The 22,534-nt window shown below is 49.4% G+C and overlaps 1 protein-coding gene across 1 annotated transcript in view; it reads right to left on the reverse strand.

The window, feature by feature from the left end:
* Positions 1-22,534, reverse strand: part of LOC141271359 (uncharacterized) — a 72,468-nt gene that overhangs the window by 44,553 nt on the left and 5,381 nt on the right. The window contains exon 2 of the mRNA XM_073681463.1: positions 2,390-2,591. Within this exon, the coding sequence (XP_073537564.1) occupies positions 2,390-2,591 (202 nt within the window). The remainder of the gene's footprint in view (positions 1-2,389; positions 2,592-22,534) is intronic.

The following is a 22,534-nucleotide window of genomic DNA, read 5'->3' on the forward strand; positions in this document are numbered from 1 at the left end:
TACCCGGTCCGGTGTGATGTTAACACGGACGGGTTATCAGTTTGGTTGTCCATTAGGCTGCATTGCGGACCCCGGGGTCGGTTGCGTTCCATTAAAATAAAGTTGTCTGCAACCGCCCTCCTAACACAATCTATCTAACTTTATTGGCCACACGACATCAAACTTCTTGCTATAAACTGATTTCTAGTATCTCTTAAAGGGGTTGTCCAGTCCAAACCAATAAGTCTGCAGTCACTCTGTGTGACTGCAGACTTGTGAATCCCCCCAGTGTACGCTGACCCAGGAGTTTCTCATTCTGGCTTTTATCCTAAGTTATGTGACAAGGCTCGTTAAATGGTCGATATTGACATTTAGGATTGCTACTTCCTATAGGTGGCACTAGAGTTCTAGTTCTCTTCCTCTCTGAAGAGACAATATGCCCACTACCTTATACGCACTCTTTTTATCCTTACCCTCAGCATAATGGCACAGTTCTTCAACACCATAATGCTCAGACTCATGACACTGTAAGGGTCCGTTTACACGAACCACCCCGCTGCACTAAAACACCGCCGATCAGTTAATCATTGCTGATCTGCAGTCATTTAATAACCTGCTCATGCAGATAAACAAAAGTGACAGATTTCAACTGAATGATCTATAATAGATCTGAAATATTTACTTAAATACAGAACTTATTTTACATTTTTTTGATTAGTTTGCCATATTTTCAACTATAGAAATCTAATAAAAAAACAACTTTTTTATTCATCTCAACTCATCATAGTCATACACTGCTCAAAAAAATAAAGGGAACACTCAAACAACACATCCTATATCTGAATGAATGAAATATTCTCATTGAATACTTTGTTCTGTACAAAGCTGAATATACTAACAACAAAATCACACAAAATTCATTAATGGAAATCAAATTTATTAAACAATGGAGACCTGGATTTGGAGTCACCCCCAAAATGAAAGTGGAAAAACACACTACAGGCTGATCCAACTTTGATGTAATGTCCTTAAAACAAGTCAAAATGAGGCACATTATTGTGTGTGGCCTCCACGTGCCTGTATGACCTCCCTATAATGCCTGGGCATGCTCCTGATTAGGTTGCGGATGGTCTCCTGTGGGATCTACTCCCAGACGTGGACTAAAGCATCCGCCAACTCGTGGACAGTCTGTGGTGCAACTTGACGTTGGTGGATGGAGCGAGACATGATGTCCCAGATGTGCTCAATCGGATTCAGATCTGGGGAACGGGGGTGGCAGTCCATAGCTTCAATGCCTTCATCTTGAAGGAACTGCTGACACACTCCAGCCACATGAGGTCTGGCATTGTCCTGCATTAGGAGGAACCCAGGGCCAACCGCACCAGCATATGTTCTCACAAGGGGTCTGAGGATCTTATCTCGGTACCTAATGGCAGTCTGGCTACCTCTGGCGAGCACATGGAGGGCTGTGCGGCCCTCCAATGAAATGCAACCCCACGCCATTACTGACCCACTGCTGAAGGATGTTGCAGGCAGCAGATCGCTCTCCACGGCGTCTCCAGACTCTGTCATGTCTGTCACATGTGCTCAGTGTGAACCTACTTTCATCTGTGAAGAGCACAGGGCGCCAGCAGCGACTTTGCCAATCCTGGTGTTCTGTGGCAAATGCCAAACGTCCTGCACGGTGTTGGGCTGTGAGCACAACCGCCATCTGTGGACGTCGGGCTCTCATACCACCCTTATGGAGTCGGTTTCAAACCGTTTGTGCAGACACATGCACATTTGTGGCCTACTGGAGGTCATTTTGCAGGGCTCTGGGAGTGTTCCTCCTGTTCCTCCTTGCACAAAGGCGGAGGTAGCGGTCCTGCTGCTGGGATGTTGCCCTCCTATGTCCCCCTCCATGTCTCCTGGTGTACTGGCCTGTCTCCTGGTAGCGCCTCCAGCCTCTGAACACTACGCTGACAGACACAGCAAACCTTCTTGCCACAGCTCGCATTGATGTGCCATCCTGGATGAGCTGCACTACCTGAGCAACTTCTGTGGGTTGTAAAGTCCGTCTCATGCTACCACGAGTGTGAAAGCACAACCAACATTCAAAAGTGACCCAAACATCAGCCAGAAAGCATTGTTACTGAGATGTGGTCTGTGGTCCCCACCTGCAGAACCACTCCCTTACTGAGTGTGTCTTGATAATTGCCAATAATTTCCATCTATTGTCTATTCCATTTGCACAACAGCATGTGAAATTGATTGTCAATCAGTGTTGTTTCCTAAGTGGACAGTTTGATTTCACAGAAGTTTGATTTACTTGGAGTTATATTCTGTTGTTTAAGTATTCCCTTTATTTTTTTGAGCAGTGTATATCCGCTATGGGAAAAACATAGCAAAAAAGAATTAAAAACACACAAACCTGTCAGTCCATTTTTCTTTAGTGTTTCTAGTGGAACATTCGGTATCTCTTGAATAGGCTTTGGAAGAGGATTAGAGGTTGGAACTTTAGGAAGTACCTGAAGTTTTGCCCACTTGAATGGCTGAGGAAGGGAAGATGCTAGACCAAACACCATTAAAAGTAGCAAAGATCTCTGAGATAACATCTTTCTGGTCAAGAAAACCTGGAAATAAGACATATTGTAGATAATAAAATGCAAGTAATAACAATCATGTGCTTCCTTATTGTAACATTATATACCGTAACTATGAACAATATGTAAATCCAACCCATAGAAAATAGAAATGAACACACAACATTGATTTTAAAGGAGTTTTATCACATAACATTTATGATATATCTACAAAATAGGTGATAATTAGTGTTGAGCGAGCACTAAAATGCTCGGGTGCTCGAAGCTCGGGCCGAGCTCACTGTAATACTCGGGTGCTCGACCCGAGCAACGAGCCCAATGTTAGTCTATGGGAGACCAGAACATTTTTGCGGCGGCTCCCCCGGCAGTCTGTAGAAACCCTAAAAAGTGCCCAAAACGATAGTGACAGTGCTCAAATGACATGGGGACAGCATGGGGATCGCCCCTGGAAGCATTTCTGACCCCCAGGTCACTGCTGTCAACAACGTGGTCAGAGGTATTAAGCCACTTTTACAGGCTCACAATAAAACGTTCAAAAACGAAAGTGCTTTCCTGTGAAATATGTTAACCCCTTAACGACCATGGGTCTTTCTGTTTTTGTGTTTTCTTTTTTTTGCTCCCCTTCTTCCCAGAGCCAGAACTTTTTTAATTTTTGTTCAATATGGCCATGTGAGGGCTTATTTTTTGCGGGACGAGTTGTACTTTTAAACACAATCACCGGTTTTACCATATCGTGTGCTGGAAAATGGGAAAAAAATTCCAAGTGCAGTGAAACTGCAAAAAAAATGCAATTCCACAGTTGTTTTTTGGGTCCTTTTTTTACCACGTTCACAGATTGCTAAAACTGACCTGCCATCATTATTTTCCAGGTCGTTACGAGTTCATAGACACCAAACATGTATAGGTTCTTTTTTATTTAAGTGGTGAAAAAAAAATCCAAAGCTTGCTAAAAAAAACAAAAAAAATGACGCCATTTTCCGAGACCCTTATCCTCTCCATTTTTCGGGATCTGGAGCCAGGTGAGGGCTTATTTTTTGCGTGCCGGGCTGACGTTTTTATTGATACCATTTTGGGGTAGATCCGATGTTTTGATCGCCCGTTATTGCATTTTATTGCAAAGTTGTAGCGACCAAAAAAACTTAATTCTGGCGTTTAAAATTTTTTTCTCGTTACGCCGTTTACTGATTGTTTTAATTCTTCTTTTATATTGATAGATCGGGTGATTCTGAACGTGGCGATACCAAATATGTGTATATGTTTTTTTTTTTATATATATATATATTTTATTTTGAGTGGGGCGAAAGGGGGGTGACTTAAACTTTTATATATTTTTTACTTTTTTTAAAAACTTTTTTTTTACACTTTCTGCTTGCTTCTATAGTCTCCAGAGGAGACTAGAAGCAGCAGTTGTCTGATTGCTTCTACTGCATACAAGCGATGAGCAGATTGCTTGTATGCAGGAGAAATGCTCACTTGCTATGAGCGCTGACCACTAGGTGGCGCTCATAGCAATTGAGACATGACAACCACAGGCGTCTGCTGCAGACCCTGAGTTGTCATGCCCACCCATTGGTGACCCGCGATCACGTGACGGTGTCACTGATGGGCGGGCTTAGGACTCCCGGAAGCGCGAGTTAAATGCCACTGTCAGAGATTTAACATGTTAACAGCCGCGGGTGGATTGCGATTCCAATAATCAGCTGACATGTGCTCGCTTCAGTGCGGGCTCACCGCCGGAGCCCCCGCTGAACCGGCCTTCCCGACCTGGTGCGTACTATTACTGACCAGGTCGGAAAGGGGTTAAGGAACATCCTTTCCAGGGTAAAGACTTGTGTATAAGGTAAAATAAATAACCAAAAACAAAAATACTCCTCCACACCTTGGGCTATGTTCTCAAGTAGCATTTTTTATGCGTTTTTGCACGTTTGTATTGCTTTCAACCGTGACAAATGCATTCACCGGGAAATGTCATTTTAACATTTTACAACCTTATCTGGCCATGTGATGTGTGACACATGCATACAGTGCTAAAAAGACATTGGAACAGCATGGGGAAGACCCCTGGAAGCATCTCTGACACCCAGGTCACTGCCTAAAAGTGTGCCCATCAGAAGTGATCCTTGCCGCATCAGAAGATGCAGACTTGCAACTATCCCCGTGCAAGTCCTTGTCCCAGGGCAGTGTTCAATTGTACCTCCCCCATAACTTGCAATACAAGCGCAAGTATGCAGCCTGCCACCCACCCACCCCCAGGCTGCAATACCATACTGCTAGCTTGCTTGCACTTGAAATTGGGCCTTTTAGGCATGTGGAGGTGGAATCTAGCCACCACGTCATGGCTGCGTCGGTAGCCTGGTATTCATACTCAGTCCCCAGCCGCCCGGCGGCTGGGTGTCCACACTTGGTCCCCAGCCGCCAGGGGGCGGCCGGGTGTCCATACTCAGTCCCCAGTCGCCCCGCGGCCGGGTGCCCACACACAGTCCCCAGCCGCGTGGGGGTGGCTGGGTGTCCATAAACGGTCCCCAGCCGCCCCTATTTGTCCCGGTGCGCCTTATACACAAGCGCGCATACCAAAACATTACTTGTGCCCTCCCCAGTGCATTTAGTGGGAAGGACAGCCTAACCACAAACACGTGGACAAGTGAATGTGGCCAGGAATGGTCCATCTCACTGACGCCTTCACACTGGGTTAATATTGTGGAAGCCGGGACACAGTTGGACACTGGGATGCAACACGTCCTCCAGACATAGAGGATTGCGGGTCCTTGGTCAATCAGGCTTCAACACAAAGTTCAGAAGGTAGACAGCAGCAGTGGTCGGCCTCCTACACAACGAGTAAATTATTCATGATCATGAGGCCATCCACCTCCTTAGCTTTCTGTTCCTTGGAATGCAAGTGCATGTATGTAGTAGCAGCTAGGCTTGAGGTGGTCAGCATTTTGGCACATATTCTACATCTTCGAGGATTGCTGGATGTTTTCCTGCTACTATCCCAGTTCTATGACTCCCGTTAAAACAAAGCTTCAGGTGATGAATAATGGATGAGGTGGTGGCAAAGGAGAAAGAGCAGGAGGAACAGGGACCATTCACATCAATATCAGGCCAGCCAACCACACATGTCTTGTAGGATATGTTTCTGTACCAAAAGGAGGGGTTCAGCTACACAGATATAAGGCATACAGTGAATGCAATGCCTACCAAAAATTTCGAGGCACTCCAATGCCCCTTGGAAGTGACATGGAGGTCAGCGGGCCTTAACTAAACCGTTTTTTCCATTTATAGCAACTGGGTCTCCTGTACACTGTTGGCCTAAGCAGGGAATGGAAGGCTTTCCAAAAATTATTAGGCACTGCAATTCCCCTTGAAACAGACGTAGATTACAGCTTATTAAAAACCTTCTATCCATTATTGGGGAGTGGGTCTCCCTTAGTGTTCGCCTATGCATTGAAAAGCAAAAGCTGACAAAAATTAGGAGGAAATGCAATGCCCGTTGCAAGAGTCGTGGAGGTTAGAGGTAATTAAAAACAACATGTCAATGCCCCTTGGAAGAGCTGTGGAGTTCAGAGTGGTTTAACAAGACGGTTTTAATGCCCCTTAGAAGAGACGTGGAGTTCAGAGTGGTTTAACAAGACAGTTTTAATGCCCCTCGGAAGAGATGTGGAGGTCACAGTAGCTTAACAAGATGGTTTTAATGCCCCTTGGAAGAGACGTGGAGTTCAGAGTGGTTTAACAAGACAGTTTTAATGACCCTTCGAAGAGTTGTGGAGGCTACAGTGGAATAAAAAGACAATATCAATGCCCCATGGAAGAGACGTGGAGGTCACAGTAGCTTAACAAGATGGTTTTAATGCCCCTTGGAAGAGTGGTGGAGGTCGCAGTGGAATAAAAAGACAATATCAATGCCCCTTGGAAGAGTGGTGGAGGTTACAGTGGAATAAAAAGACAATATCAATGCCCCGTGGAAGAGACGTGGAGGTCACAGTAGCTTAACAAAACGATTTTAATTCCCCTTACAAGAGCCATGCAGTACAGCATATTAAAAACATTATTCCCATTATTGGGGAGTGGGTCTCCCATAGTCTTTGCCTATGCCTTCCAAGCAAAAGCTGCCAAAAATTAGGAAGGGGGAACTTGCAATGTCCCTTACAAGAGCCATGCAGTACAGCATATTAAAAACATTATTCACATTATTGGGGAGTTGGTCTCCCATAGTCTTTGCCTATGCCTTCCAAGCAAATGCTGCCAAAAATTAGGACAGAGGAACTTGCAATGCTGGCAACATGGACCACGGTCACCCTGGTGGTATAGTGGTCGTGGAGGCTGAGGATAAGGAGAAGAGCAAAAAACAGCCGAAATGAGGAAGCGTATACCCATGTGTGGGTGTGAAGCGATGCATGGGAATACACCTCCCGAAATAACACAGTGGATTTGACTTTATGTTACTCTGCTGTCATTTGGTGGTGATGAGAAGTCTGGCCCAATCCAGCCCTTGTTCATTTTGATAAGGGTCAGCTTGTCAGCATTGTCAGTTGACAGGCGAGTGCGCTTATCAGTTATAATTCCCCCAGCGGCACTAAAAACACGCTCCGATAACACGCTAGCGGCAGGGCAGGCCAGGACCTCCAAGGCATACAGAGTGAGTTCATTCCAAGTGTCCAGCTTGGATACCCAATAATTAAAAGGCATAGAGGAATCACGGAGGACGCTGGTACTCCCTCACCATCTTTTGAAACTTTCCACTCCTTGTGAGAGTACCCTGCGCCTCAGGGCCTGTAAGCTGGGCAGGTCTCAGAAAACTGTCCTACAACATTGACAGTGTTCCCCTGCCTCTGCTGGATTGGAGTTGCGTCTCTCTCGCCTGTATGCCTTAGTTGGGCAGCGAACTGTGACCTCTGCCGCTACCGTGTTCAGATGGGAATTTTTTTAATAGTTCTGCAGCAAGGGCCTTCTGGTACTGCCCCATTTTTGTAGACCTCTCCAACTCAGGAATAAGAGAATGAAAGTTCTCTTAGAGGGGGTCTAAAAGTGTCCTCAACCAGTAATGACTGTCACCCAACATTTTGACAATGGGAGGGTCACGGTTAAGGCAGCGTAACATAAAGTCAGCCATGGGTGCCAGACTGGTAACGGGCAAGACTTCCGTGTCCTCACCAAGATGACGACTGATAGTGTTGAGCGATCACTAAAATGCTTGGGTACTTGAAGCTCGGGCCGAGCTTACCGTGATACTCGGGTGCTGGACCCGAGCAACGAGCCCAATGTTAGTCTATGTGAGACCCGAGCATTTTTGCGGCAGCACCCCCGGCAGTCTGTAGAAAGCCTAAAAAGTGCCCAAAACGATAGTGACAGTGCTCAAAAGACATGGGGGCAGCAAGGGGATCGCCCCTGGAAGCATTTCTGACCCCCAGGTCACTGCTGTCAACAACGTGGTCAGAGGTATTAAGCCACTTTTGCGGGCTCACAATAAAACGTTCAAAAACGAAACTGAAACGGTTTTCCTGTGAAATATGTTAAGGAATTTCCTTTCCAGGGTAAAAACTTGTGTATAAGGTAAAATAAATAACCAAAAACAAAAATACTCCTCCACACCTTGGGCTATGTTCATAAGTAGCATTTTTCATGCGTTTTTGCACTTTTGTATTGCTTTCAACCGTGACAAATACGTTCACCGGGAAATGTCATTTTAACATTTTACAACCTTATCTGGCCATGTGCTGTGTGACACATGCATACAGTGCTGAAAAGACAAGGGATCAGCATGGGGAAGACCCCTGGAAGCATCTCTGACCCCCAGGTCACTGTCTAAAAGTGTGCCCATCAGAAGTGATCCTTGCCGCATCAGAAGATGCAGACTTGCAACTATCCTCGTGCAAGTCGTTGTCCCAGGGCAGTGTTCAATTGTACCTCCCCCATTCCATGCAATGCAAGTGAAAATATGCAGCCAACCACCCACCCACCCGCAGGCTGCAATACCATACTGCTAGCTTTCACTTGAAATGGGGCCTTTTAGTTTGGAGGAGGCCGAAGCTGGCCACTACCTCATGGCCGCTTCGCCAGCGAGGTATCCATACTCTGTCCCCAGCGGCCCGGCGGCCGGGTGTCCACGCTCGGTCCCCAGCCGCCAGGTGGTGACCAGGTGTCCATACTCGGTCCCCAGCCACCCTGATTTCTCCTGTCACCTTCCCCCACACTTTTCTTAGCCTGGCCTGCTTTAGGGCAGCATTGGACGAGCCCACCAGAGAACCAGACTCCTCCAGTGGGCCCTGGCTTCTCCATCAGGGGAGTTGAGAGTGCCTAGGTGAGGAGCATGATGATGATGATAGAAGTTAGCATCTGCTTTGTTTTCTTGGAATGCAAGCGCATGTATGTAGTAGCGGCTAGGCCTGAGGTGGTCCGCGTTTTGGCGCATATCCTACCTCCTCCGAGGATTGCTGGATGTTTTCCTGCTACTATCCCAGTTCTATGACTCCCGTTAAAACAAAGCTTCAGGTGATAAATGATGGATGAGGTGGTGGCAAAGGAGAAAGAGCAGGAGGAACAGGGACCATTCACATCAATATCAGGCCAGTCAACCAGATATGTCTTGTAGGATATGTTTCTATAACAAAAGGAGCGGTTCGGCTACACAGTTATAGGGCATACAGTGAGTGCAATGCCTACCAAAAATTTCGAGCCACTCCAATGCCCCTTGGAAATGACATGGAGATCAGAGGTCGTTAACTAAACCTTTTTTTCGATTTATAGCAACTGGGTCTCCCGTGCACTGTTGGCCTAAGCAGTGAATGGAAGGCTTTCCAAAAATTATGAGGAACTGCAATGCCCCTTACAAGAGCCATGTGTGGCACCCCAGGGGTCTGGTCACCACAGTAATAGAGATAGTACGTCGGAGAGCAAGTGGGAGGTTTCCTGGTCAGGATCCCTTAAACATGCAACATCCTCCTGCCCCAGTCCTGGGAGGGGAGAATTCTGCCCTTATAAACTGGATCTGGGGCGGGGTTGAGTGAGTCAGAGAACAGTCAGAGTCAGAGTGAGAGCAAGGGAAAGTAACAGCAAGGAGCTCTGTAGGAGCTAGGAGCTAAAGACCAGGGGCTGGAAGCTGAGCAGAGCTCGCCCTGGCAGAAGACAATAGGAACCGAACACAGGAGTCCGAAGCTGTGAGGACTTATAAATCCAGCAGCAGAAACCAGCCGGCAGGGGATTTCAGGTCCTCTGGCCATAGAAGCCCGGAGGCTCAATCACAAGCAAGGGACCAGCACCGCCGTCGTGGAGCGGAGGCTAACAGAAGGCCCCAAGTCACCAGCCATACGGGTGAGCACTACACGGTACACTCAGGGACGTGGACTACTTCTACCCGCTTACAGCAAGGTAGCCAGGAAGAGTGCAGACAGACGGGGAGGCCTACAACTCCACCTGGCCAGGGGAACTCCTGCTTGCTCACAGACTGACCAGGCCTCTTATGCTAGCCAGTACTCCTGGGAGGGTCTACCTTATAATCATCAGTAAAGACCCTGAACTGCACTGCAAAGACTCTGAGTCGTTCCTGCTGCGCTCGTGCACCATCACCCCCATCATCCACACTCACTGCCCTGAGGCTATACTCCTCCCGAGGGGAGTTATACCATTCTATGCTGCGCACACAACACCAGCCTCAGCGGTCTGCCTCGCAGCGGTGGTACTCCCTGACCGCAATCCACGGGTGGCGCAGTCAGACAATTAACCTCAAAACCTAAGAAAGACTGCCACTGGTTTGACCAGCCTGAGCCACGGGACCGGGTCACCGCCACGGAGACTACAGACCCCAGAGACCCGGCATCGGGTATCCCACACACGTGTACACACGGCCCAGGGGGCACGTCACATGCATTACAACATATTACAAACATAAGTCCCATTATTGGGGAGTGGGTGTCCCATAGTATTTGCTTATGCCTTGCAAGCAAAAGCTGCCAAAAATTAGGACGGAGCAACTTGCAATGCCCCTTACAAGAGCCATGCAGTACAGCATATTACAAAAATAAGTCCCATTATTGGGGATTGGGTCTCCCATAGTATTTGCTTATGCTTTCCCAGCAAAAGCTGCCAAAAATTAGGACGGAGCAACTTGCAATGCCCCTTACAAGAGCCATGCAGTACAGCATATTACAAACATAAGTCCCATTATTGGGGAGTGGGTCTCCCATATTATTTGCTTATGCTTTCCCAGCAAAAGCTGCCAAAAATTAGGACGGAGCAACTTGCAATGCCCCTTACAAGAGCCATGCAGTACAACATATTACAAACATAAGTCCCATTATTGGGGAGTGGGTGTCCCATGGTATTTGCTTATGCTTTCCCAGCAAAAGCTGCTAAAAATTAGGACGGAGCAACTTGCAATGCCCCTTACAAGAGCCATGCAGTACAGCATATTGCAAACATAAGTCCCATTATTGGGGAGTGGGTGTCCCATAGTATTTGCTTATGCTTTTCCAGCAAAAGCTGCCAAAAATTAGGACGGAGCAACTTGCAATGCCCCTTACAAGAGCCGTGCAGTACAGCATATTACAAACATAAGTCCCATTATTGGGGAGTGGGTGTCCCATAGTATTTGCTTATGCTTTCCCAGCAAAAGCTGCCAAAAATTAGGACGGAGCAACTTGCAATGCCCCTTACAAGAACCGTGCAGTACAGCATATTACAAACATAAGTCCCATTATTGGGGAGTGGGTGTCCCATAGTATTTGCTTATGCTTTCCAAGCAAAAGCTGCCAAAAATTAGGATAGAGCAACTTGCAATGCCCCTTACAAGAGCCATGCAGTACAGCATATTACAAACATAAGTCCCATTATTGGGGAGTGGGTGTCCAATAGTATTTGCTTATGCCTTGCAAGCAAAAGCTGCCAAAAATAAAGATGGAGGAACTTGCAATGCCGGCACCCTGGTGGTATAGTGGTGGTGGAGGCTGAGGATAAGGAGAAGAAGATTAAACAGCCGAAACGAGGAAGCGTAAACCCATGTGTGGGTGTGAAGCGGTGCATGTGAATACACCTCCCATGTTACTCTGTTGTCATTTAGTGGTGATGAGAAGTCTGGCCCAATCCAGCCCTTGTTCATTTTGATAGCGAGTTCATTCCAAGTGTCCAGCTTGGATACCCAATAATTAAAAGGCACAGAGGAATCGCGGAGGACGCTGGTATGATCGGCAAGGTACTCCCTTACCATCTTTTGAAACTTTCCACTCCTTGAGAGAGTACCCCGCGCCTCAGGGCCTGGAAGCTGGGCGGGTGTCAAAAAACTGTCCCAGAATGTTGACAGTGTTCCCCTGCCTCTGCTGGATTGGAGTTGCATCTCTCTCGCCTGTACGCCTTGGTTGGGCAACGAACTGTGACCTCTGCCGCTAGCGTGTTCAGATGAGAATTTTTTTAAGAGTTCTGCAGCAAGGGCCTTCTGGTATTGCCTCATTTTTGTAGACCTCTCCACCTCAGGAATAAGAGAGTGAAAGTTCTCCTTGTAGCGGGGGTCTACAAGTGTCACCAACCAGTAATGACTGTCACCCAACATTTTGACAACGCGAGGGTCACGGTTAAGGCAGCGTAACATAAAGTCAGCCATGCGTGCCAGACTGGTAACGGGCAATAATTCCGTGTCCTCACCAAGATGACGACTGACCATGCTCTCCTCCTCTTCCTCCCCCCCCCTGTCCTCAGGCCACCCACGCTGAACCGACGGTATGACACTTGTACAGGTACTACCGTCTATAACGCATGATAGCAGCTCCTGTTCTTCCTCCTCCTCCTCCTCTCCCTCGTTGTCCCCCAATGCACGTTGGGATGAGATGAGGCTGGGCTGTGTGTAATCGTCTGCTACGGCTTCTTGATCCATCTCATCATACTCTGGCTGCAATGCCTCCTCTTTAATTCTCTGCAGAGAGCGTTGCAAAAGACAGACAAGTGGGATGCTGACACTAATGATGGCGTCATCGCCACTCACCATCTTGGTGGCCTCCTCAAAGTTTGTCAGGATGGTACATATGTCAGACATCCAGGTCCTCTCCTGAGGTCTTATGTGTGGAGTCTGACCTGAATATCAACGGCCTTGTTGCAGCTGGTACTCCACAACTGCTCTCTTCTGCTCACAAATCCTTTGCAACATGTGGAGGGTAGAGTTCCAACGTGTGGGGACATCACACACCAATCGGTGTGCCGGAAGCTGCAAACGCTGCTGCAACACAGCAAGGGCGGAGGAAGCTGTAGCCGACTTGCGAAAATGAGCTGACAGGCGGCGTACTTTCACGAGCAGATCTGGCAACTCGGGGTACGATTTAAGAAACCGCTGAACCACGAGGTTAAGCACATGAGCCAGGCATGGTACGTGTGTGATCTCACCTCGCCTCAGAGCCGCCACCAGGTTACGGCCATTGTCACACACGACCATGCCGGGATGTAGGTTCAGCGGTCTCAGCCACAGATCTGCCTGCTCTTTCACAGCTCACAAGCAGTGTGAGGTTTATCACCTAAGCTTATGAGTTTCAGCACAGCCTGTTGCCGCTTGGCGGAGGCAGTACTGCAGTGCTTCCAGCTTGTAACTGATGTGGTGATATCTGAGATGGAGGCTGAACATGAGGAGGAGGAGGAGGAGGATGCGCAGGAGCTGTACACTGTGGGGGCAACTCTGACTGACATAGGGCCCGCAATCCTCGGTGTGGGGAGGATGTGTTCCGTCCCAAGGTCTGACTGGGTCCCGGCTTCCACAATGTTTACCCAGTGTGCCGTCAGAGAGATGTACCATCCCTGGCCACAAGCACTTGTCCACGTGTCCGTTGTCAGGTGGACTCTCCCAGCAACTGCGTTGTTGAGGGCACGGCAGATGCTTTGGGACACGTGCTTGTGTAGTGCGGGGATGGCACACCGGGCAAAATAGTGTCGGTGGGGACCGAGTACCGAGGGACGGCCACCGCCATAAGATTGCGGAAGGATTCCGTCTCCACCAGCCTAAAAGGCAGCATTTCCAATGCAAGCAGTCGTGAAATGTGCGAATTTAGGACTGTTGCCTGTGGGGTGTTAGCTGCGAATTTCCGCTTTCGTTCAAAGGTCTGGGATATGGACAATTGAACGCTGCGGTGGGACGTGGACGTGGACGTTGATGCTGTTTCTTGAGAAACTGCCATAACAAGTGAAGACTGAGAGGTGGGGGCATCTTTACATGCAGTATGGACAGGGGATTGCCTTGCACACACAACAGGGGGTTCTATTGCACGCACAACAGTGGAAGAAGCAGTGGTGACACCCACTGACAATGGTCGTGGACCCTGGGTTTTGCCCCACAAAGTCGGGTGCTTTGCTGCCATGTGCCTGATCATGCTGGTGGTGGTCAGGCTGGTAGTTTTGTCACCCCTGCTGATGCTGGCATGGCAGGTGGAGCATATGGCCTTTTTGGGGTCATCAGCAGAGTCTTTAAAAAAATTCCAGACTCTGGAAGACCTACCGCTTGTACTGGCAACGTCCCTCGTGTTGCCTGCCTTCTGTCTGCGGCCACCACACTGCTTCTTCCTGCCTGTTGGGGTACTCTGCCTCCCTCCCCCTGTGTGCTGCTGGCCTCACTCTGCATGTCCTCCTTCCATGTTGGGTCAGTTACTAGATCATCCACCACCTCCTCCTCTTCCACTTGCGCACCACGATCCTCCTCCTCACTTCCTGGCAATTGTGTCACGTCATCGTCCACCTCTTGTGACAGACTGCCAACGTCGACTTCCTGTGGCCGTGGCTGTTCAAATATTTGGTCATCGCAACATGGGATCTCCTCTTCCACCACTTCAAGTGTATCAGGCGAGGGGCCCAAATATGGAAATGGACCAGTGAACAGCTCTTCAGAGTGTCCAAGTGTGGGATCACTTGCGGTCTGACGACACTCGGCATGGTGGGAGGAAGGAGCATCAGGGTGAGGAGGAGTATGCGGTCGAGACTCACGGCTACTAAGAGTTGACCGTGTGGAAGACAGACCGGAGGTGGTGGTGCCCAGGTAACTGGAAGTATTGTCTGCTTTCCAATTAATAACCTGTTCACACTGATCAGTTCTCAATACTGGTGTTGTTCTGTGCTTCCCTCGTAATTCGGTCAAGAAGTGGGAGCGAGAAGATGTGGCTGTTGGTTGTGGCACATTTTCACCTTGGCCATGGCCCCGTCCTCTGCACGAACCATCACCAGAACGTCCACTTCCGTGTCCCTTGCCACGCGCCTTGCCCATTGTAAATGAAGTAAAATAGCTTACACTTGCACTATCAATGGAAAAAGGGTAACAAAGAGTAGATTAGAACCGTGGAAGAGGAAAACCACAGTTATTGTTTACTGGGGTATACCACACATTTTTAAATAGAGATATTTGCGGCTGAACAGTGAGCGACACACTCAAACTGCTTTTTTTTTAGATACCAAAGGCCCAAAACTGGATAGTACAGCGATTTGACCCGTGGAACTGCGAAACCACACTGGGATGTCGGGCCTATACAAGACTATTTTCAACAGATATATTTTTGTGTCACAACAGTCAGGAGACACTACTGTTTTTCTTTACGGAAAAAACTACCAAAACCTGAATAATAGAGATTTTTTACCGTGGGATGGCAAAACCACAGTTATTGTTTACTGGGGTATACCACACATTTTTAAATAGAGATATTTGCGGCTGAACAGTGAGCGACACACTCAAACTGTTTTTTTTAGATACAAATGGCCCAAAAGTGGATAATACAGAGGTTTGAACCGTGAAACTGCAAAGCCACACTTGTATTTCTCGGGCCTACACCAGACTATTTTCAACAGATATATTTGTGTCTGAACAATCAGGAGACACTATTTATTTTTTACGGCAAAAAATGCCAAAAGCAGGATAATAGAGATGTTTTACCGTGGAACAGCAAAACCACAGTTATAATTTACTGGTGTATACCAGACTTTTTTGAATATATATATATTTGCGGCTGAACAGTGAGCGACACACTCAAACTGGTTTTTTTAGATACAAATTGCCCAAAAGTGGATAATACAGAGGCTTGAACCGTGGAACTGCAAAACCACACTTGTATTTCTCGGGCCTACACCAGACTATTTTCAACAGATATATTTGTGTCTGAACAATCAGGAGACACTATTTATATTTACGGCAAAAATTGCCAAAAGCAGGATAATAGAGATTTTTTACTGTGGAACAGCAAAACCACAGTTATAATTTACTGGTGTATACCAGGCTTTTTAAAATATATATATATTTGCGGCTGAACAGTGAGCGACACACTCAAACTGTTTTTTTTAGATACAAATGGCCCAAAAGTGGATAATACAGAGGTTTGTACCGTGGAACTGCAAAACCACACTTGTATTTCTCCGGCCTACACCAGACTATGTTCAACAGATATATTTGTGTCTAAAAAATCAGGGAGACACTATTATTTTTTTTTTTACAGCAAAAAATGCAAAAAGCAGGATAATAGAGATTTTTTACCGTGGAACAGCAAGAGCACACTTCTGTCTCTCTGGCCTACACCAGACTATTTTCAACAGATATATTTGTGTCTGAAAAATCAGGGAGGCACTATTATTATTTTTATACAGCAAAAAATGCCAAAAACAGGATAATAGAGATGTTTTACCATGGAACATCAAAACCACAGTAATAATTTACTGGTGTATACCAGACTTTTTTAAATATATATATTTGCGGCTGAACAGAGAGCGACATGCTCAAACTGTTTTTTTTTAGATACAAATGGCCCATAGAACTGCAAAGCCACACTTCTATTTCTCTGGCCTACACCAGACTATTTTCAACAGATATATTTTTGTGTCACAACAGTTAGGAGACACTACTGTTTTTCTTTACGGAAAAAACTACCAAAACTAGAATAATAGAGATTTTTTACCGTGGGATGGCAAAACCACAGTTATTGTTTACTGGGGTATACCACACTTTTTTAAATAGAGATATTTGCGGCTGAACAGTGAGCGACTGTAACGGGTCTGGGAGGCGGAACCTCTGAGCTACTATACAAGGGGGCGGTCCTTGTAAGGGAGCGGGTGGCGACCAGGGAAGACGGGCAGGAAGTCACAGCAGGTGACCGGGACAGTCTCTGAGTGAACGGGCTGGAGGTCACGGCAAGTGACCGGGGCAGTCTCTGGATGAACGGGCAGATGGTCACGGCAAGTGACCGGGGCAGTCTCTGAATGAACGGGCAGATGGTCACGGCAAGTGACCGGGGCAGTCTCTGGATGAACGGGCAGATGGTCACGGCAAGTGACCGGGGCAGTCTCTGGATGAACGGGCAGATGGTCACGGCAAGTGACCGGGGCAGTCTCTGGGTAAAGGGTTGGTACGACCTGTGGCGGCTGACGATAGACGTGAGCTCCCAGGTGAGCAGGCGAGAGTCTTTGGATGAACGGGTGGTCACAGCATGTGACGGCGGAGCCTCCAGGAAGACCAACAGACAGGCGGCAGATGAGCGCTCCCAGGTGAGCGGGCAGAAGTCTCTGGACAGGCGGGTGGTCACAGCACGTGACGGCAGAGCCTCCAGGTAGGCTAGCAGACAGGCAGCAGATGAGCGCTCCCAGGTGAGCGGGCAGGAGTCACTGGACAGGCAGGTGGTCACAGCACGTGACGGCGGAGTCTCCAGGTAGGCTAGCAGGCAGGTAGCAGATGTGTGCTCCCAGGTGAGCAGGCAAGCTGGTCCATAGACAGACTGACAGGAGTTGGAAGGCAGACCGTCGGACCTCAGGAAAGCAGGCAGGTAGCTGATGTGCGCTCCCAGGTGAGCGGACAGGCTGGTCCTTAGACTGACAGGAGTAGTAAGGCAGACCGTCGGACCTCAGACTAGCAGGCAGGTAGCAGATAATCAGGCAGGAATAAGACAGCAAGCTGGCAGGAATCTGGCAGGTATCTGGCAGGTAACTGGCAACGGGACCTGAGGGCTGAAGCAGAGTAGTGAACAGTGCAACAACATTGCTCGGGCACCTCCATTTTGGAGGAGGTGCCTTATATATGGTGAAGTCCTCCGGCCATTGGCCGGGGACTCCTTAGGACGGCGCGCGCGGCCCCTTTAAGAGGGAGGGAGAGCGCGCGCGCTCTAAGCACAGTGGCCGGGAAGGAGCGCGCGCTGCCAGCAGAGCGGGAGGAGGACGCCGGGCACGGAGCAGAGAGGTGAGGGGAACAGCGTCCCTGCCTAGCAGAGGGCAGGGACGCCGGCGCTACAGTACCCCCCCCTTTCGGCCCCCCCTTTTTTAGGCCAGACAGAAATTTAGCTAGGATAAGAGGGGCATGGATGTTCTCCCGGGGCTCCCACGTTCTCTCCTCAGGACCAAACCCCTTCCAATCTACTAGAAAAAAGGTCTTTCCTCTTACCCTTTTGGTGGCAAGAATGTTCTCTACCTCAAACTCGTCCTCAGCAGAAACCGGAGCAGGAGGCGTACCTGTAGACTTGGATAAAGAGTTAAGTACCACAGGTTTGAGGAGAGATACATGGAAGTAGTTAGGGATCCGTAAGTTGGCCGGGAGTTTCAATTTATAGGCCACCGGGTTGATCTGACTGATGACCTCCAGAGGACCGATGAACCGAAGCCCTAACTTGTAAGAAGGTATCTTGAGTCGGACATATTTAGATGAGAGCCAGACTTTATCTCCAGGATGAAATTGTGGAGGATCCAGGCGTTTTTTGTCAGCGTGTCTTTTCATCCGTTCGGACGACTGAAGGAGTGCGGATCGGGTACTCTCCCAAATGGAGGAAAATTTGCTAACGAGAGATTCCGCAGCCGGGTTGTCCACAGAGGTGGAGACAGGAAAAGGAATCCGAGGATGCTGACCGAAGACTACAAAAAACGGGGATTTGGAGGAGGATTCGCTCTCGTGATTGTTATAAGAGAACTCGGCCCATGGTAGGAGATCCACCCAGTCTGAATGATGGGCATTAACGAAGTGCCGGAGGTAACTGGTCAGGTTCTGATTGATCCGCTCCACTTGACCATTGGACTGTGGGTGGTAAGCGGAAGAGAAGTCCAGGGTGACGTCTAGCAGTTTACAAGTGGCTCTCCAGAAACATGAGGTGAACTGTACCCCACGATCCGACACGATATGGAGGGGCAGGCCATGAAGACGGAAGATGTGGCGGATAAAGTCTTTAGCCAGCTCGGGTGCAGACGGGAGGGCTGGCAGGGGAATAAAGTGAGCCATCTTGGAAAAGCGATCAGCGACCACCCAAATGACCGTACAACCGGCGGAGACGGGGAGATCAGTTATGAAGTCCATAGCAATATGCTGCCAGGGGGCAGCAGGCACAGGAAGCGGAAGGAGGCGACCGGCTGGCAGGTGTCTCGGGACTTTGTTGCGGGCGCAGGACACACAGGCAGAAACAAAGTCTATTACGTCCTTGTGCAGGGTAGGCCACCAGTAGTGCCGGGCAATAAGCTGGAGGGTCTTTTTCTGACCGGCGTGGCCAGCTAGTTTAGACGAATGGCCCCAGTGTAGGATCTTATTCCGATCAGGTACTGAAACAAACGTCTTACCGGGAGGGAGACTATTTAGACTCACGGGAGCCCCCTGCATTACTCTGGCGGGATCGATGATATGTTTAGGTTCTTCCTCGAGATCGGACACCAGAAAGGATCGGGACAAGGCGTCTGCTTTGACGTTTTTGTCAGCCGGGCGAAAATGAAGAACAAAATCAAAGCGAGCAAAAAACAAGGACCACCGGGCTTGACGCGGGTTAAGTCTCTGGGCATGCTGGAGGTAAGCCAAGTTCTTGTGGTCAGTGTAAATTATTACCGGGTGAAGAGCCCCCTCGAGCAGGTAACGCCACTCCTCCAATGCCAGCTTGATGGCCAATAACTCTCGGTCTCCTATGGAATAGTTGCGCTCAGAAGAGGAGAAGAGTTTGGAGAAGAAGCCACAAGTTACCATTCTCCCGGAAGATGATTTTTGAGTAAGTACCGCTCCGGCTCCAGAGGAGGAGGAGTCAACTTCCAGGAAGAACTGCTTGTTGCCGTCCGGGCGATGCAGCACCGGGGCGGAAGAGAAGGCCTGTTTTAGGGAAAGAAAAGCCTCCTCTGCTTCGGGCGGCCACTCTTTGGGATTAGTACCCTTACGGGTGAGCGCGGAAATTGGGGCAGTCCGGGAAGAGAAGTGTGGTATGAAGAGGCGGTAGTAGTTAGCGAAGCCCAGGAACCGCTGAATGGCCTTCAACCCCTCCGGTCGAAGCCATTTCTCGATGGCAGACAGTTTCTCTGGATCCATTCGTAGGCCGGTCTGAGAAATAATGTAGCCCAAAAACGGAAGCGAGGTCTGCTCAAAGAGGCACTTCTCGTATTTAGCGAAGAGGTGATTCTGCCTGAGCCTGAGCAGGACTTGACGAACGTCCCTCCGGTGAGTCTGGAGATCCGGAGAGAAGACCAAGATGTCGTCCAGGTACACCACTACGCAGGAGTAGAGAAGGTCCCGGAAGATGTCATTGACCAACTCTTGAAAGACGGCAGGAGCGTTACAGAGACCAAAGGGCATTACCAGATATTCATAGTGGCCGTCCTGGGTGTTGAATGCCGTCTTCCATTCATCCCCCTGACGGATACGAACCAGGTTGTACGCCCCACGGAGGTCCAGTTTGGTGAAGATTCTAGCCCCCCTCAGACGATCAAATAACTCCGGAATGAGCGGAAGGGGGTACTTATTCTTCACCGTGATCTGGTTAAGGCCTCTATAGTTTATACAGGGACGGAGAGAGCCGTCCTTCTTTTTGACAAAAAAGAAGCCTGCACCCGCCGGGGAGGTAGATTTCCGGATGAATCCCCTGGCCAGATTCTCCTCAATATATTCGGACATCGACCGGGTCTCAGCAGCGGATAATGGATAAATACGCCCACGGGGAGGAGTAGTACCAGGTAACAGGTCGATAGGGCAGTCGTATGGTCTATGAGGGGGTAGTGTCTCTGCTTCCTTTTTATTAAAGACATCAGCATAAGACCAATAAGGAATCGGAAGTCCAGGTAGATTAGCTGGGGTAGGAGAAGGACGGACGGGATGGACGGGAACCAGACAAGTCTTATGGCAGTCCTGTCCCCAGCGAAGGACTTCTCCGGTCTGCCAGTCAAGCACGGGTGCATGTCTCTGGAGCCAAGGTAGGCCTAGCAAGAGGGCGTGGGAGAGTCCAGGCAGAACATGAAAGGAGATACTCTCAGAATGCAGCATTCCCACCTGCAGAGTAATGGATTCGGTGATGAGTTGGATGGGGCGTGGTAAGAGACCCCCATCCACGGCAGCAACAGACAAGGGTACAGCCAGAGGTTTGGTGGGGATGCGGTATTTCTCTACCAGGGACTGTGAAATAAGATTCCCGGCTGCTCCAGAGTCAAGTTGGGCTACTTCGAAATAACGGTTCTCCCCGCAGACGATTGAGACTGACAACAGCAGAGATGGAGAGGATTTATTCTTGTCTAGGTCGACCTCTCTGAGCGAACCTAGACACAGGCGTTTCCCGACCTCTCCGGGCAGGTACGGATCCGGTGCTCCTTACTACTACAGTAAAAGCAGCTCCCCTCGGCACGGCGTAAGTCCTGACGGGTTTTGACCATCTTGGTCTGGTCGACCTGCATAGGCTCAGGAGAGTGTACCTGGGTAGAGACGGAGGGAGTGACGGGTATCTGAAAAGTAGGAGCTAGACGTGGTAACCTCCTCTCACGGGTGACCTCTTTGGCACGCTCCTGGAACCGTAGGTCAATCCGGGTGGCAAGAGTTATTAGGTCATCGAGAGTGGTAGGGATGTCCCGACCGGCAAGTTCATCTTTAATACGGCCGGACAGACCCTCCCAGAAGACGGATACTAGAGCGTCGTTATCCCAGGCCAGCTCCGAGGCAAGGGTACGGAACCGTATGGCATATTGGCCCACGGTGAGACTTCCCTGACGGAGGCGTAGCAGTGATGATGCGGATGAGGTCTTCCGTCCGGGTTCATCGAAGACTTTCCGGAAAGCCGTGAGAAAAGCAGGCAAGTTGGACACCAGGGGGTCTCCTCTCTCCCATAGAGGATTTAGCCAGGCCAGGGCCTCCCCGGTGAGATGGGACATGATGAATGCAATTTTGGCTCGGTCGGAGTTAAACTGGTGGGACAATAGTTCAAAGTGCAGGGTGCACTGATTTATGAAGCCCCGAGCCTGGGCGGAGTCGCCTCCGAAGCGAGGAGGTGCAGAAAGCCGGGGTCCTGGGTAGGATACCATGGTATTAGTGGGCAGCGGAGCTGCCGGATTGCGAGACATGGCACTGGCGGAGGTTGCTGGTGGAGCAGTCAGAGTGTCCAGGCAAGTATTGACATTCCGCAGGTGACCCAGGATGGACTCCTGTTGGGACCTTTGACGGGACAGTTTATGACACAGGTCCGAGAGCGAGGGAGCTTGGGTGCCACCGGGTTCCTGGGCCCGAGCAAACTGTAACGGGTCTGGAAGGCGGAAACTCTGAGCTACTATACAAGGGGGCGGTCCTTGTAAGGGAGCGGGTGGCGACCAGGGAATACGGGCAGGAAGTCACAGCAGGTGACCGGGACAGTCTCTGAGTGAACGGGCTGGAGGTCACGGCAAGTGACCGGGGCAGTCTCTGGATGAACGGGCAGATGGTCACGGCAAGTGACCAGGGCAGTCTCTGAATAAACGGGCAGATGGTCACGGCAAGTGACCGGGGCAGTCTCTGGATGAACGGGCAGATGGTCACGGCAAGTGACCGGGGCAGTCTCTGGATGAACGGGCAGATGGTCACGGCAAGTGACCGGGGCAGTCTCTGGGTAAAGGGTTGGTACGACCTGTGGCGGCTGACGATAGACGTGAGCTCCCAGGTGAGCAGGCGAGAGTCTTTGGATGAACGGGTGGTCACAGCATGTGACGGCGGAGCCTCCAGGAAGACCAACAGACAGGCGGCAGATGAGCGCTCCCAGGTGAGCGGGCAGAAGTCTCTGGACAGGCGGGTGGTCACAGCACGT

This window comes from Phyllobates terribilis, unplaced genomic scaffold, assembly GCF_046119375.1.
Source record: "Phyllobates terribilis strain yellow unplaced genomic scaffold, ASM4611937v1 Scaffold_5__5_contigs__length_657084704, whole genome shotgun sequence".
NCBI classification, from domain to species: Eukaryota; Metazoa; Chordata; class Amphibia; order Anura; family Dendrobatidae; genus Phyllobates; species Phyllobates terribilis.